At 46.1% G+C, this 16,099-nt stretch overlaps 1 protein-coding gene across 6 annotated transcripts in view; it reads right to left on the bottom strand.

Annotated features, from left to right (window-relative positions):
• The window catches only part of obe (activating signal cointegrator 1 complex subunit obelus), a 465,382-nt gene that overhangs the window by 215,090 nt on the left and 234,193 nt on the right, over nt 1–16,099 (bottom strand). For all 6 annotated transcript variants that reach the window (XM_075697239.1, XM_075697242.1, XM_075697241.1 and 3 more), the window contains exons 19-20: nt 13,562–13,787; nt 8,810–9,060 (exon numbers count right to left, since the gene is read on the bottom strand). In XM_075697239.1, coding sequence (XP_075553354.1) covers nt 8,810–9,060; nt 13,562–13,787 — 477 coding nt within the window. The remainder of the gene's footprint in view (nt 1–8,809; nt 9,061–13,561; nt 13,788–16,099) is intronic.

Below are 16,099 nucleotides of genomic sequence, written 5' to 3'. Positions count from 1 at the left end.
GTCCGACAAAACAGTTGTGAGAAAAAAATCAAACAACTTGATGAGAGAAAAGAAGACGTGGCTAAAAGAAGAGCTTCAAAAGATGTTAGATGCCAATGTAATTCACCCATCGGTGTGTCCCTTTGCTTCACCTATCACCATTGCTCCAAAGGAAGACGGCAGCTGGCAGCTATGTATGGATTACAGAGCAGTAAATAACCAAACCCTCTTGATTCCTTTTCCAATGCCGAGGATTGACACCATCATTGATGAAACCAGAGGCCACCTGCTTTTCTCGCATACACCTGTGCAAGGGCTTCTGGCAGGTGCCACTACAAGAAGACACCAAGCAATACATGGCATTTATGACTTCATTTGACATATACGAATACCATTGCCTTCCCCTTAGATGGAAAAACTCACCTAGTTGGTTCCAAAACATGATGAACAAAGTTTTGAATCCCTATATTGCACGGTTCTGCAATGTCTACCTAGATGACATTGTAATATACTCTAAAAGTGATAAGTTGTATGAAGAACATCTGCCGCATATCCTGGGAGCATTACCTGCTAAGCTAAATGTTAATTTCAAGAAGAGTGAGTTCTTCAAAACTAATGTGACATTTCTTGGCAGAGTCTTGGACAGAACAAATGAAGAATACGAAAGCAGAATCAGTAGCTCGCACAGCAAAACTAGCAAAGCCGTACGAATTGGCAAGCAATTTCAGAGCTTTCAATCAAGATTATGCTCTGAAATGTCGCTGTCTGACAAGATTGACTCAGAAGGATGTTCCCTTTTGTTGGATAGAAGAATGTGATGATGCCTGCCAAGAATTGGTCTGAATAATTTCTTCTGATCGTGCCTTTTGCTTACCAGACTTTGCGCTGCCCTTGGAATTGAATGCCGATGCATCTCACTATGGAACGGGAGGAGTCTTGTATCACAACTACCAAACCAACATCCCCGTGTGGTTGGATACTATAGCTACACATACAACAAAACTGAATTGTACGACTACAGAAAAAGAAGCTCTCACTGTTTTAAAAGCCGCCCGCCACTTCCATTCATAGTTGGAAGGTGCAAAGTTCAAGCTATACACAGATCACGAAGAACTGCACTAACTTGCATATTGATGATGGACAAACTGAAAGGACAGTTGGGTGGGTGAACTTCAGCAATCTGATTTTAAAGTAGCTCATTGCCCGGGAGCTTCTATGAAGGATGTGGATGCAATGTCATGATTAGCCGTTATAAGTGCAGTTTTATTACAAGCAATACTTTCTAAGCAGTAGAAGATTGCTATGAAGCACCACCATATGAACCCCTCATCACTTAATTCTATTTGACAGACATTCTATTAAATTAAATTATGGGGTTTTACGTGCTAAAACCCCTTTCTGATTACGAGGCACGCCGTAGTGGAGGACTCCAGTAATTTCGACCACCTGGGGTTCTGTAACGTGCATCTAAATCTAAAGTACACGAGTGTTTTTGCATTTTGCCCCCATCGGAATGCGGCCGCCGTGGCAAGAATTCGATCCTGCGACCACGTGCTCCGCAGCATAACACTATAGGCAGACATTCTATGAACAAAAAATATTTTCCAGACCTTCGTATATGAACTGAATTTTCAATGCTAGCATACTAGATAATTTGGTGTTCTCTTTAGTAAGAGTACAGCATACTATGCATCTCAATTCATACGTACCTAAGGTACTGAGAGTTTGCAAGATTCTTGTTAACTAATGTGATCAGCTTCCAGAGCATGTGCAGAACTGTATTTCTTGCACGAAATTTGGAAGCACAAAAGTTTGTGTTCAATTTTCTGATATTCAATATTCAATTCAATATTCTGCTTTTTTTTATTTGATTAGATATTGAAGTCGAAATCTACTATTCAGTATTCACAGGCCCCTAGTGTTGATAATGTAGCTCGCTGATCAACCAATCAATAGTCACTACAAGACTTTTGTTAACTAGGTTTATTAAGAGAAATACAACTCAATAGCTGCAAGGTGGACCACGAAAGGGAAAACACATATGCTCTCTTTGCCATTTCTGTAGCGTCTCTGGTTCTGTTCCCTCCAGCACACCTTCACGAGGTCCCGTTTACTGTTCAAACTCCCACAAACATATAAAAAGGCACTAAGAGGATGGTCGAGGCGCACACTCAAGTTACAGATGGCGGTGTACCGTGCTGCCTCTTGTGGAACCATAACTATTGGATCTCTCTGCCTAATGAGTGCTGTGAGTTGAAGCCATGGCTGGTTGTTCACTGACTGTACATTATTTAACATAGTCTTCATTTTCCTTCCAGGCACTCACGTAAGAAACATTAGTCGTTTGCCATAAATCTATTCGAATACCACTTCTTGGCATGAAATACTTTGTGTCTTGTGTATACTCTAATGTGTGCTGCTTGGGTTCTACGATACAAGGGTGTGATGTGCTTCAAAGGCTATCGATGGAGGTGGATATCAAGTACCACAACGTTGCGTACGCTGAGCCCATGTGAGAAACAAAAGCTCTGTCATTTTGGGTTACTTACAGACTTCTTCAATCTGCCCCTCTAAGCAATATATGTGCTTTACATGGGCAGACACACTTGTGCGACTTGGAGAACTGTTGATAAGCATGGAATTGTACTGAGCTTGACTGCGAGGTTGTAAAGGCAGGGCTTAACATAGTGGCGCAATTAAGATCTTAGATTTTGTTGCAGAAAAGTTGGACAGTCCGTCTAAAAAAAAGTCGCAAGGAAACCTGACAATCCGCCTCTTTCATGGCGCGACAGCGCATAGGCCCTGCACTAGCGTATTAGTCGTGAAACGTTTTGAAAGGTAGCACCGCGCTGGGAAGTCCCCGAAAAAAAAAAAAAAAAAAAAAACATCACTCGCACGGGCGCTGCTGCAAACAGTCGTGCCGTGTACCGCGTTGAAATTCTACTGGTAGCTCCATGTCGATGGGGTGCCGGAAACGTGCATAGCGTGGACTGCAACGCCACTTTAAAAGAGAAAGCGGCCGGGACATCATCCGAGTTGTCTGGACTGCACCGTGAGCCAGGTAGTTGCCGCCTTTTGTTGATAGCTAGCAAATTCAGCGAAAAACCCATGCTTTACACTTGGACGACACTTAAGTACATCATGTTGCTAACGAAGCCTTCTTGCAGCGTTGGTCCATACTTGCTAGTGGTGGCAGCGTGCCTGACTGTATGTAACTGTAAGGCGCGGCAACACTGGGTTGATACGAGACCGAGAAGACGCTCACTCCAATGACTGACCGACTATTGTGCGTCATTGAAACCTTTTTATCATACCAGGTCCACAACTACGCAACCGACAAGCGCGAGTTGTACTGCGACGGGCTTTCTTGTCGACGGCACCAGCAAAATCAGCGTGCCAACCATCGTTCAACCGAACCCCGCGCGATTGGCCATCGAACCGACAACACAATAGCGACAGCGTCTCAAAATCTCAAAATCGTGCTCAAAATGATTCAAACACGCCTGCCAAGTTGAAATGCACAAGCTTTAACCCTTTCAAGCCGTGCCCATGAAGTTTGAGCCAATGTCGATTTTGTTCAGCGAAGGTTAACCTGGCACCGTCGAGTTCGTGCACCCGCTACCGGCGGACCTGAACAGAAATGTAAGTAAGCAGTTAGGTCGAACGAAGCTGCTTTTATAGTTCAGTTCTGGCCTTAGCGATTTGAAATCAACTACACTTCACTTCGCAAGGCGCGTACACAATAAGCGGTAAGCGGCGACACAGCGCTGTCCCAACATGTGTACGTCACCGTACCTGTACGCTGTTAGCCGCATTCACTACGTATATGGGCATATGGGTGTTGCTTTGCCGACACATTTGTCAATTTCAGAGATGCACTGTTTGGCTCTGCGTCAAGCGGCAAAGAAGAGACTGTGTATACAGCAGCATAAACAACTGCCTAGCTCAGTTATACACACACTGTGTGAGCAATGGCGTCCGCGCGTTTTAGTGAGAGAACAGCACGGCCTACAAATGAGCACTTATGCGAGCACAGTTTTCTCTAATAATGCTCTACGGCAGGCTAAAATTGTAAGTATGATGGAGTTAAAGAAAAGTGAGAATGAGTTAATTAACAGCCCGTAATATATGTACCTGGATCACATTTGCCGTGGTTTAAGTGGTTCGGCCGCTCATATCGACTCGTCTCAGGGTGTAACAACATGGCACATATGCGCAGATATGCATGTTTTGCTACGTTTTGACACTATTTCATATCAGCGATGCGCCTTCTTCACAATATTTGATGGTAACAATGATCTGCGGCTGTAGATGTCAATGTAAACAAGTGCACCATTCTGATAAATCCGACGCAAGGCTGCGCTCGAAGACTTTTTGAATATGCAAAATGTCTAAATAATGTGCAAGAATAATACAAAAAGCTATGTCCAAGTGCAGAAATCAGTGACAAATTCCAACGCAGCCGTGTCGCCTGGCGGAACTCAGCGTGCCTTTATCGGCCACACCGTTTGCAGAACAGCGTGCTCAGGCCTGGTCGCTCCGTAGTCACCGAGTGCCACATGACTTCCAGGAATGACATGCTGTTTTGAACACGTACAGACAATTAACAGGAAAGGGAAAGTGAGGAGCAGGCTGGCAACTTCTACTGGAAGGGGCACAATGCCTGCCTACTCTTCAGAAGGGGAGGTAACAGCAACACAGGAATGGAAGATAGGAAGGAGGGGAGAAAAGAGGAAAGGAAGAGCAACAGGACAAATCTAAAGAATAAAGTAGAATACAGTACAGATCACACACAGTAGGGCCGGTCACTGAAGGTCACACTACTACAGGATGTTGAAAAGAATAGTTTTGACGCTACAAACGTGAGCCTTAGTTAACTCTAGAAAAGTAAGTAGAGCGTGATGAGCCTGGTCACGTTTAGACACACAACACCTGGGGTACAAACATTCATAGAGTGTCGTACACCGCAGGCTAAGGAGATGATAGTCTCTCACTAGCGACATGCGCTGCGCACTGAAAGCGGGACACTCAAATATAAGGTGCTGAAGTGTCTTGCAGCAGCCACAAGACGTACACGATGAAATTGCCACACGTCCTTGTCTGTACAAACGTTCGTGCACGTTCACGCAGCCAACCCTCAGCTTGAGTAGTTGTGCTCTAGCACGACGAGGCAAGCCTCGACCGCGGACACGAGGCGGGAATGTTCCATTTGCGTAGCGCTGGTATGGATGTTGCTTGAGTAGGTGGCGACGACTCAGCAGACGAGCGTCCTCAAGCTTGCACAAAATTTCTGGGCAGCCACAGTTGTTATGAGCGCAAGTTGAAGCGATTCGATCAGCCTCTTCATTTCCGGCGATTCCTACGTGTGAAGGTATCCATTGAGCAACGAGAGATACCTCATGTGATGAAATTTAGCTCGCAGAGTCAGTAATGCTGCGCACAAGTGGACAATCACTCTCACTGCTTTGTAACCTGCTAAGGGCACATGGGAGTCCGTAAAGATGGCAATCTTCGGTGTAGTTGACTCCTCTTGAATGTATTTAAGTGCAACATTAATCGCTGCTAGCTCGGCAATTGTTGACGAGGCTAGATGGAGTATATGAAATATACGTCGTACTTAAATCAAAGGACAGAAAAAAGCCGCAGAGGCGCCTTGACCGTCGCTGTGTACAGATGCATCTGTGAATACTTGAAGATAATCTAGAAAACTTCCGAACATGTCCCACTGAGCCAGTTGGAATATTGCTGGAATATTGCCGGAGCAGGCATATTTTGTGTAAGTCAGGGATTGTGAGGTAAATGGGGAATACACGTGTGTTGATACCTTTCGGAGGTGGAGGCATCTGCGAATACAAATGTCCTTGTCTGTATAAAGGTTCGTACACCTTCACGCAGCCAACCCTCAGCTTGAGTAATTGTGCTCTAGCACGAGGCACGCCTCGACCGCGAACACGGGACGGGAACGTTCCATTTGCGTCGTGCTGGTATGGATGCTGCTTGAGTAGGTGGCGACGAATCAGCTGATGAGTACAGATGAGTGGTATACTTGGAGAGCCATTCTTTGGTTGCAGCCAGCACCTCTAGCAGTCAAGTCTGTAACATTAATCGCTGCTAGCTCGACAATTGTTGACGAGGCTAGTTGGAGTATATGAAATATACGTCATACTCCATTTTGTGGAATTCGTGATCCGCGAAATGCACAACCAACGTGCACTCAATGTGGGGACAGGTACACAAATCAACCGGCAAAAGCCCTGGGACCTTTCCAAAACATTTTCAGCGGCGTGCGGCAGAGGGCAGCACAGGAAAATGAAAAAGGCGAATTAGTAGGTGTGCGCCCCTAGAACTGCAAATGGCGATTAAGAGTAAAGTAGGCCGAGCGCTCAGGTTTTTACCGTTGGTTTCTGTCGAAGTAGAGCTGGAGCTTTTGTTATCCGGCCAACCTCTAAAGTACAGTTAAACGACGGCGTAATGAAGTCAGTAAAAGTGGTAATTTCTTTCATTATGCAGTCAAATCTCAATATAATGAATCACGCGGGACCACCGAAAATTGTTTGTTATTCTGAAAGATCATTATAGTGGAAAGCCCAAAAGTAACCACTCCACCCATCGACCTATCGGTTCATAAGTTGTCACCATTTTAGCTATCCACAAAAACGTTGCTGTAGGCTTTCGGCCCGTGGTGTTACTTGCCATAGATGGTTGTTGCCATAGATTCCACCACCACGCACCGCCGAAGCACCGTGAGTGACGTGCAGAATGCAGACGCTGAGAAAACTGACAAGAAGGAAGCTCCATGTCGCCTCCAAAGTGCAATGTTTCTTGTTCGTTTGTTTTCAAATTCCTTGCCATGGACACCGCAACTGCCTCATTCGAGGCAGACACCTGAACTATTCCAAAGTGCAAGCGCTCTAAACGACACCATCTGGAAAGTGCAAAATGCGCCCGTGTGGCATGCGAGTACAGAGGTTACATTTCTCTGCACGCGTAGCTAGTATGCCCGCAGAAAGAAGTGAGAAAGAAAGAGGCATGCGCAGGAAGAAGGGCAAAAGAAGGAAGAGACATTGTTGGGCGGCGCATGCATTCGCAAAACCTGATGCGTCATTGCCTCCGAATTGGATTAAAAAAGACATTCTCTCCTGCTCCTCTGCCATTCAGGTTTTTCTAACTTGGGCACCACGACGTCCACTTTCTGTGCCTCGTTGTCTGCTAGCCTACTGTTCTGGCTGCCATGGAAGATACGCGGAAATCGAGGAACCTCCAGATTTCTGAATAGCAGTTCGTAGTACTGAGGCGTTGTTAACATGACACGGAAATTGAATAATGATCATTATTCTGAAATGTTCGGTATTCTGAAGTTCATAGAACTGAAATATTTTTGCACTGGAACCATAAGTCGGCTGGGGATTTCTGAAAACTTTGTTAATCTGAAAAGTTCGTTAATGTGGTGTTTGTAAAAACAAGGTGTTATTGCATCAAATTTTTTTATATTGAAATACAACCTTTTATGCAAATAAGTACAATTGCCAATGTTTCTTTTTCTTTCGGATGAAAAATTTTCCTAATTATTGGGCAATCAAAAAAAGTAAACATGAATGAGAAAAAATAACTTTGTTCAATTTGAGAGTTGGCAACGAAAGATACGTATGCCATGTCAATGATATCTTCACATCGGTGGTACAAAGCACATCCAGCCACACTTTCGCATTCACTCTGCCCCAATGGCTCATAGCGTCACCAGCAGTGGGACAGCGGTGCCAAGCGCCGGCAGCACAGAAGGTCATCTGCCTCTTGCGTCAGTGCTTCCGCAAAACTTGAGATTACGCAACTGCCCGGTACTAGACACAGGGGCAGTACACGACTCCAAGCAATCTTGGCATTCTTCGCACGTGCGTCGGATCCCCCCTTGGGCGCACGGGCTGCGTGTGCAAGCCCAGCCGCACACTGGTGACCATGTGCAGCCATGATGGCTGTGGTAGAAAAGGAGATGCATGCCAACCCCCACCTCACACGTGCTTGATTACGGAACATGACACTGCTCTGCTTCGGGGGTCGGTTGATCTTGGTCGTGCGGCATGTGATCTGAGAGTTGCATTCGCAAGCAGCCACTCGTACTTCAACCATTTGTGTGCGAAGAAGTTTCCATATTATTTTGATATTCCTGCACAGCGGCAGTGAAATTCCGTCATACTGAAATAGTGTATAAACACACATCATATTGAAGTCTTAAATATATGGTATTCTATGATCATGAAGTTATTAAAAGGTAAATACTTCATATTGAAGTTTAGTTATATCGAGGTTTAACTACATAACTTGCCTTCAAGCTGTTAAGAACTGGCCAACCTGATGACTATGAGTAATCATGAATGACCAATGCATTTGACAATTACACCACGTGGCAACTTATGATGGGGTTGGAAAACTACTTATTTCAATAAGGATGAGCACAACGAGAACAAGGTAAAAGCAGGAGTGAACGTTTCTACAAGTGGACTCGTCTTTTTCAAGGCGGAAAAAGACAAGTCCACTTGTTGAAATGTTGGCTCCCGCTTTTACCTTGTTCTTGCATTGCTCACCGTCTTGAATTTACATCTCTTTCCTTCCCCGTGCTTCCCCTTATTTCAATGAGGTCATTTACAATATGTTGGGTGTATGTGATAATTATTTAAAGTGCTAAAATATGCAAACCTAAAGTACATAATTTTCAACCGCACAATATTTTGGCTACAGGTACTGCTTTGTTAAATTGAAGTTTGACTGCTCATGCAGCTTTCACATTCCCAAAATGATCCCATACGTGCCCCAAGATTTACTGTTTGCAGCATACCTGGTGTTTCGTGAGAATGAAATATTCATAGTGGTAGATCTCGTCAGAGTTTGGGTCCTCCACCCAGATCCAGAAGGCCTCTGCCCCTTTGTGGTATCGGTCGCACCATCGAAAGTCAGGAGTGATGTCCAGCTGGACCTTCAGCACTGTGCGTGTGATTGGCTGGATCCTGGGCACCACTACAATCTGCGGTATCTGCCTGGCCAACAGCTCCACTGTTGCCCCAGCCCGTATATTGTGCACCATCATGCCTGTCCCAGGAGAAATAAAAACTGTCTTAGCTGTAGAAAGCTAGAAGGCACTCACAAGTGGTCATAGTAATAGACAAAACAAATTGCTCACAGCTCTTTTCGAGCTGCACCTGTTTACCCCTTGACGGCACTGCTGATGCTCTTAACAGCAATTACATAACTAAAACAAAATGAAGGAACATACACACACACACTTGTGAACTTGTCAGATGCAACTGCCATGGTTGCCATTAGGTAGATAAAGTTCATATAACAAAAATGGGTACAATGAATTATCAGATATAAAGAAGCAAATATAAAATTTGGTTGGTCATGGAGTATTCTCCTGCTATACTGAAATGAAAATGTGGGATCCAACACAGTATCAGTTATAGTAAAGCAAATTTTTCTTTGCATGTGCTTCAAAATATTGTTACGGGGTGAAAATATATGTATTTACAATATATACAGTTACAAGGTTGTAGCTCAGTAGGCAGGGCAACACCATCTACCGATCCTCAAGACACTTCAACCTCCTCTTCACCTTCCAACATCCTCTTGTCCACAATGGCACAAAATTGTACGTGACATTAACCCTCAGCGGCAGAAGCATCGTCTCGATGCTTCCTAGGATGTCGACTCAGTGTGCGAGTTATAGGGCTTTAGTCGCGAAACGTGCAGAATATCAGTTCTTGGTTGGGTAGAAGACGTCAAGTCACAGGTGATATCTCTTGTGTGAGGCTGGTGACTTGGCGAAGAACTCGGTATGGCCCGATTTATCGCGGCAGCAGTTTTTTGCACAGGCCAATGTGACAGGAGGGTACCATATTTACACTATTGTAAGTCGACCACTTTTTTAAAATTTGAAAGTCTGAAGTTGGGGGGTCGACTTACAATCGAAACCAAAACATGGCCCCGCCAAAAAAGCGAGACCAACTGGAGCTACAACGTAGTTACAATTTTATGTTTCCTCTATGGCCCTACCCGTATTTTTTCGCTATCCCGTGTGTTTGTTCACTTTTCGAAAGGGTTTTTCAACATTTTTGAGAGTTTTACAGTGCACACAGCACTCATGGGGAGGGTGTCGATAGTTGATGGAAGCGCCGCTGTTCCCATTTCCGGCGGCACCCTCAGAACAGCGGCGCTTGCGGGGAGTATCGGTAGTTCATGGAAGAGCAGACACCGCTCGCGGGTTTCTCTTTCTCTGTTGAAAGTCATTGACATTGGTTTGACGCATTCCACTTGACTGCCGGCTACTTCCATGCTTCCCCAGTTGTCATGAGTGCTCCAGGCCCACTAATCGTTCGGCACTCATTCAAAGCAGCGTTCAAGAGGGCTGCCATCCTTTACGCCGAAGAAACAAATCACTGCGCAGCGGGCTGCAATTTCAATGTTTCTGAACGGGTGGTGCGAGAGTGGCGACTGCAGCGAAGCGAAATTTTCACCTGTGACAGCAAGTGAGAAGCTTCCCACGTGCCGAAGTCTGGACGCTTTCTGGAGCTGTAGGCTAACTTGCAGCGTATGTCGCTGAAGTGCGTGATCGGTCGCTGCCAGTGAAGTGCGACATGTTCATGAAGCAAGCCCGGACCTTCGCCTTTTAAGGCCCTGCTCCGCCGTGAGTACACCGAGTGGCTGGCGGCAGAAGACCGCGAAATTACGCCAACCGGACCTGTCAAAAGAGTCTCCCTGACGGCTGCACGTGGTTGGGTGCATTCGGCGTGGGCTGCTGTTCGACAAGATGTCGTGGTGCGGTCGTTTGCCAAATGTGAAATTTCGCTGGACGACGACGCGCTGTGGGACCACAGCAACGATGACAATGGCAGCACTAGTGAAGACAAGTCGTACAGTGACCATGTCAGCTACAAATAAATTTTCGTTATCGAATGCGCCCTCGAGTTTTTTTTTCTTTTTTTTTTCCGGTCAAGCGATATGGGGGGGTCGACTTACAATCGTGTAAATACGGTATATATAATGAATAGCATCCCTGCGGCTGAAGAAGCATCAAAGAAAGTACTTAGCTCTTTCCCTACCATGAGGGAAATAGGCGTTTTCGGTATGTTATGACAGAACTTTGACCATGTCAGCTACTAATAAATTTTCGTTATCGAATGAGCCCTCGGGTATGCTCCTTTTTTTTTTTTCCTGTCACACGATATGGGGGGGTCGACTTACATTCGAGTCGACTTACAATCGTGTAAATACGGTAACTAAAGCAGGACAAGTGATCCAGGGCTGAAATGAACGTCCAGACAACGACTGTCGTAACGGTGCTTTTGGCTAGTCTGAAACGCCAGAAGACGGTCACGGGCAATGCGACATGCTGTGGCCGCGCGAACAATGGCGTCGTGAGCACAGAACGTGGTAGTGGTGGCATCGGAAGAGAGCAGCGAGTCAAGAAGCAGGAGTGGGTCACGGCCATATAGTAGATAGAATGGAGAATAACCAGTATTATCGTGACGCGAGCAATTGTACGCAGACATTACGAAGGGTAAGGTGCAGTCCCAATCCTGGTGATAATCGGACACGTACATGGAAAGCATGTCCATGATTGTACGGTTGAGACGCTCGGTAAGTCCGTTTGTGGGTGGTGGACCGTCGTGAACTTGTGGGACATGGAGCAAGAGCGAGGAAGGTCGTTGACAACCTTAGAAAGAAAACAGTGGCCCCTATCAATGAATAGCTGACGTGGGGCACCATGAGGCAGGATCACCTCATGAAGGAGAAAATCAGCCACATCAGTTGCGCAGCTCGTAGGGAGGGCCCGCATTATGGCGTAAGGCGTGGTGTGGTCCACCACAACGGCCACCCACTTGTTACCCGAGGATGAAGTTGGAAATGGGCCAAGGAGCTCCAGCCCAACGCGGTAAAATGGCTCACTGGGGATATCTATAGGCTGAATGTGCCCAGCGGGAGACAATGAAGGCTTCTTGCGACGTTGGCACAGTTTGCAGGCAGCGATGTAACTTCTAAGAGAGCGATTAGCCCAGGTCAGAGAAATCGCCAGCACACATGGTCGTACATACGGGAGACACCCAAATGACCAGTGGTGAGCACATCATGTAACTGAGAGAGAACTGAAGAGCGCAGATGCTGGGGAACGACGAGAAGCAGTTCAGCACCATGTGGATTCATATTGTGTCGGTATAAGGTCCCATCCTGGAGAACAAACATACGAAGGGAATCGTCCTGTTGCTCTGACGCATTTTGACCGTTTGTCTAAAGTCAGATAGCACGAATCGAGCATGACCGGCTCGAGAAAATTGCTGGAGAAACAGATGCTTGCGTTGACCCGCCTTGTTGACAACCTGACTTGCCGCTGGTGACGCTTGGATTTTTCGTATTTTCGGCAAGTCATCGGTCGATTTACACCATCAAAAGTGCAACGAAGCTACGGACAGTGTTTTATTGTGATGTAGGCAGATTATGGCGAGCGGCGAGTGGCGAGCAAATTTCTAGACCAGCTTCCCTGAAGTCATCTTCCCAGTTTGTTCATGTAGCTCCTCGCATTGAACATGGCACTTATAATCGGAGGGACACTTCTTTTGTGCTTTTTGTTACGTTTCAGCGCCAGAAGTGCTCTTTAAAGCAGCAAAACTTTGCTAATCGAGCACACCCCATGGACTGCTACGGTGCTGCCCGCGGTGTTTTGGCCACTTTTCGGCACCCAAGAGACCGCGGTTTTCTGGAATCACAAAGTGTCAGGAAAACTTTATTCTCATGTGGATTCTATCATGGGGGACACCAGCGATGCGATTACGACCGAGATTAATGGTTTGGGTGCACTGCACCATGAAATTCGACAGCTTCCGTTCGCTCCACAGTAAACAGCTGAGAGCACTCGGCACTTGCTTGGTACCCATTACTAGGTGGTCATCAGTTGTGGGTTTGGTACTTTTATGGCCTGTTCTGTGGCTGCATGAGACTAATTCGTCGACGGTATTAATGTGACTATGCATGCACAAAAGGGTTGCCATCGACGGCGATGCCTTCGCTCGCCACCTCACTTTAAGCGGGTCAAGCTCTTTATGTGCTTAGAGTAATGTGGCATAAAATGTATGCATTTGGGTTGGGACCGAAAGAAATTTTGAATAAAGTGATTTCGGTAGAACGAGGGATTACTGTGCCTGTGTGCGTGCGTGTGCGTGCGTGCGTGCATGTGTGTGTGTGCATGTGTGTGTGTGCATGTGTGCGTGTGTTATTTGGCAGAACAAAAGTGTGCTCATGGGCACTAGTTTGTCAGCAAATAATTCTGGACTATGTACACAACCTACTTGGGATGACATACCAACAAACAACAAGCAAAGCTCGACAACAAGCAAAACTCAGGAAAAGAGGCAACGAAAATTCTGCTTTAATAAATAACGTCTTCATCACCTAGCTTGGGAGTATCAGACTCATGGAAGCAATAGGCAAAGGTGCTCAAGAAACAGCTTTGTTTTAGCAGTTCATTCCCCATTTATACTAGCAAGTTTCCAACTTTCCGTCAGACACACAACACACAAGTGCAGCCTTGAACCCTCACCAATGTCCTTGCCGCTGAGGTCCTTTATTTGCTCCAGGCTCATGTCTTTCTCCTCAAGGTTTCTCAGCACACTGCAGCTGAGCTCCGAGAACTGTTTCAGCGGGGTCTCAAAGTGCCAGGTCTGTCGCTCAACAACCTTGCACAGGGTCAGCATGCGGCCTGCCATAATGGCCCCACCAGCCCTTAGCACCATGTCAAAGAGGGCACGAAGAATCCGTGTGGCATTCTGCAAAGGAAATGGCACCAGAGAAGAAGGTGTCATTCAAAAACGCCAGTCACAAACACGATGCGTAGGGGCCAATGAGTGATTTCAGGCACCATCCCTTACAGCAGCCGCACATGTTGGTCCCATTTGTCCTTTCAAAGGTACACTGTGGAGGCTTACAGGTCTCCACATTGTCTGCACTTTAGCTCTAGCAAATAGATTTTACAGGCAAGTGCACAAATGGCACAATCCACTTTTTGCATTGCACTGTTGCGCCACCGTAGCTAGCACCTCAAGAATCAATATGTATGACTTTGAGGCACAGGGATGCAGAGAGGCACACTACATGAAGCGACCTGAAATATCTTGGTGCAGTTATCAGCAATTCTTTAAATTTTCCTTTTGTGTCAATGGGCGCTTTTTGGGCAGGACACGATGCTGATGAGTGCATGGTGACCAAAAAACACGAGTCACTGCAGTGCAGCTATGGCTTTTCATGGTGCTTTGGCAACAAAGCCAATCACCATATGATGGCCGCTGAACAAATGAATGAACGTTAGCACACTGTAATGCCATAGCCACAATGACTGAGCTTGCATTTATATTTGGTCAGGCTCAATATGAATCCCAATGTGCTTCGGAAGTTGAAATGCGCGAATTTGAGCACTCAGCTGGCCTAAATCATGTTTGACCAGGTGTTCATTTCGCTCAGCAGATGTTAACCCTAGCATAGCCTCTAGGTCATGCATCTGCCACTGTTAGACCTGCACTGAACGTATCCAATAGGACAGTAAAAACTGCTCTTATAGTGCAGTTTCGACAGTAGTGGCCATAGCTCTAGGGGCAACAATGCAACGAGAGTGTTTCTACAAAACTATAGTACGTACCAGAACAGTGCATTTGTTTACATCAGCACACACACAGCCATCGCTCGCTGTTTGCTTAGGCTACAGTGGAAACTGCTCAGCACTCACCCGAGATGGCGAAACGCTGCAAAACATGCAGGTTTATGCATATGAGAAGCGTTATATCACACTGAGATGAGCCAATATGTCCATCTCAGCACTTAGAAAATGGCGATAACAGGAGGTCGTATAGCAGGCACGTACCCAGGGAGGGGGGAGGGCCTAAGGGCCTCCCCCCCGCCCCCAATGCCACCACCCCTCACACACATTTCTAAAGCACCGCCAAATCAATTTTAAGACTCGACAGCTGTTTGGCAATTTACATTTTGCAACCTTTTTCTCTCCTTGTGGATGACTGTACTTATCGGCATCTCCTGCAGTGTGAAAGCCAGTTTTCTCATTGATGTGGTGCCCGCGTGATTAGCTCGAGATGCATTCAGTTGTCACCATCTATTGCAATGGTCCCGCGCATCACCGCTGCTTCTTTAGTTCAACCTTCTTTGTTTAATCTGATCCAGGGTCCAGGAAAGGCATTCATTTCGCAGTGAGCTGGTCTGTGTGCTCGTGGAGCCAGAGAAAATGCCAGTTACATTTAACTTTGCCTTCTGCTTTATTATTTCCTCTAGTGACGGCTTGCCACGATGCTGGCAGATCCTCAGAACCATATACCTGTGATATGGGTTAGATAAGGTGGAAAATAAAATAATGTGAAAGAGCGTCCATCATTAAACCCTGCAATAAATGTTAAACCCATAAGCAATATGTCAACCGTTACCTCGTCTGGTTTTTCCATAATTGTACAGCCCTTTTTGTGAAAAATTGGCAACTGGAAACAAGAGCCGCAAGGAGTTGAGAAACCAAGCCATCTACTAAGGGAAAGAGCTGAGGAAACAGCCAAACAGGAATGAAAAGCAAAAATTAACAATTTAGCCATTTTTTATGAAAATGTTTATGGATCAACATCTTTTTATTTAAAAGGGAAGTAGAGAAAATGCCTCCGGTAGTGGAGAATGATTCCGTGTGTTCTGAATGACGCTTCTAAAGTTATGGCTAGAGCCGCCTGACGTAGCCATTTCTCTGCCATGCCTATGTGGGTGTTTTTTTAACTTTCCGCGGTAGCCACAGTACATCTGGAACCGCAGCATCCTATGCGCTACGTGGTTATACGGGACTGGTGGCCACACATCGTTAGGCAACTTCCCAAATAACAACGCAAGTCCATTTTGGCACTTAACTTGGTAGAACCCACCGTGGTTGCATAGAGGCTATGGTGTTGGACAGCTAAGCACGAGGTCACGGGAACGAGTCCCGGCCATTGTGGCCACATATCGATGGGGGCGAAATGCGAGAACACCCATGTACTTAGATTTAGGTGCACATTAAAGAACTCCAGGTGGTCCAAATTTCCGGTGTCCCCCACTATGCGTG

The sequence above is a fragment of the Dermacentor variabilis genome, chromosome 6, assembly GCF_050947875.1.
Source record: "Dermacentor variabilis isolate Ectoservices chromosome 6, ASM5094787v1, whole genome shotgun sequence".
Taxonomy (NCBI): Eukaryota; Metazoa; Arthropoda; class Arachnida; order Ixodida; family Ixodidae; genus Dermacentor; species Dermacentor variabilis.
Note: the sequence above shows the minus strand (reverse complement) of the source record. Positions and strands in the feature narration are given on the sequence as shown.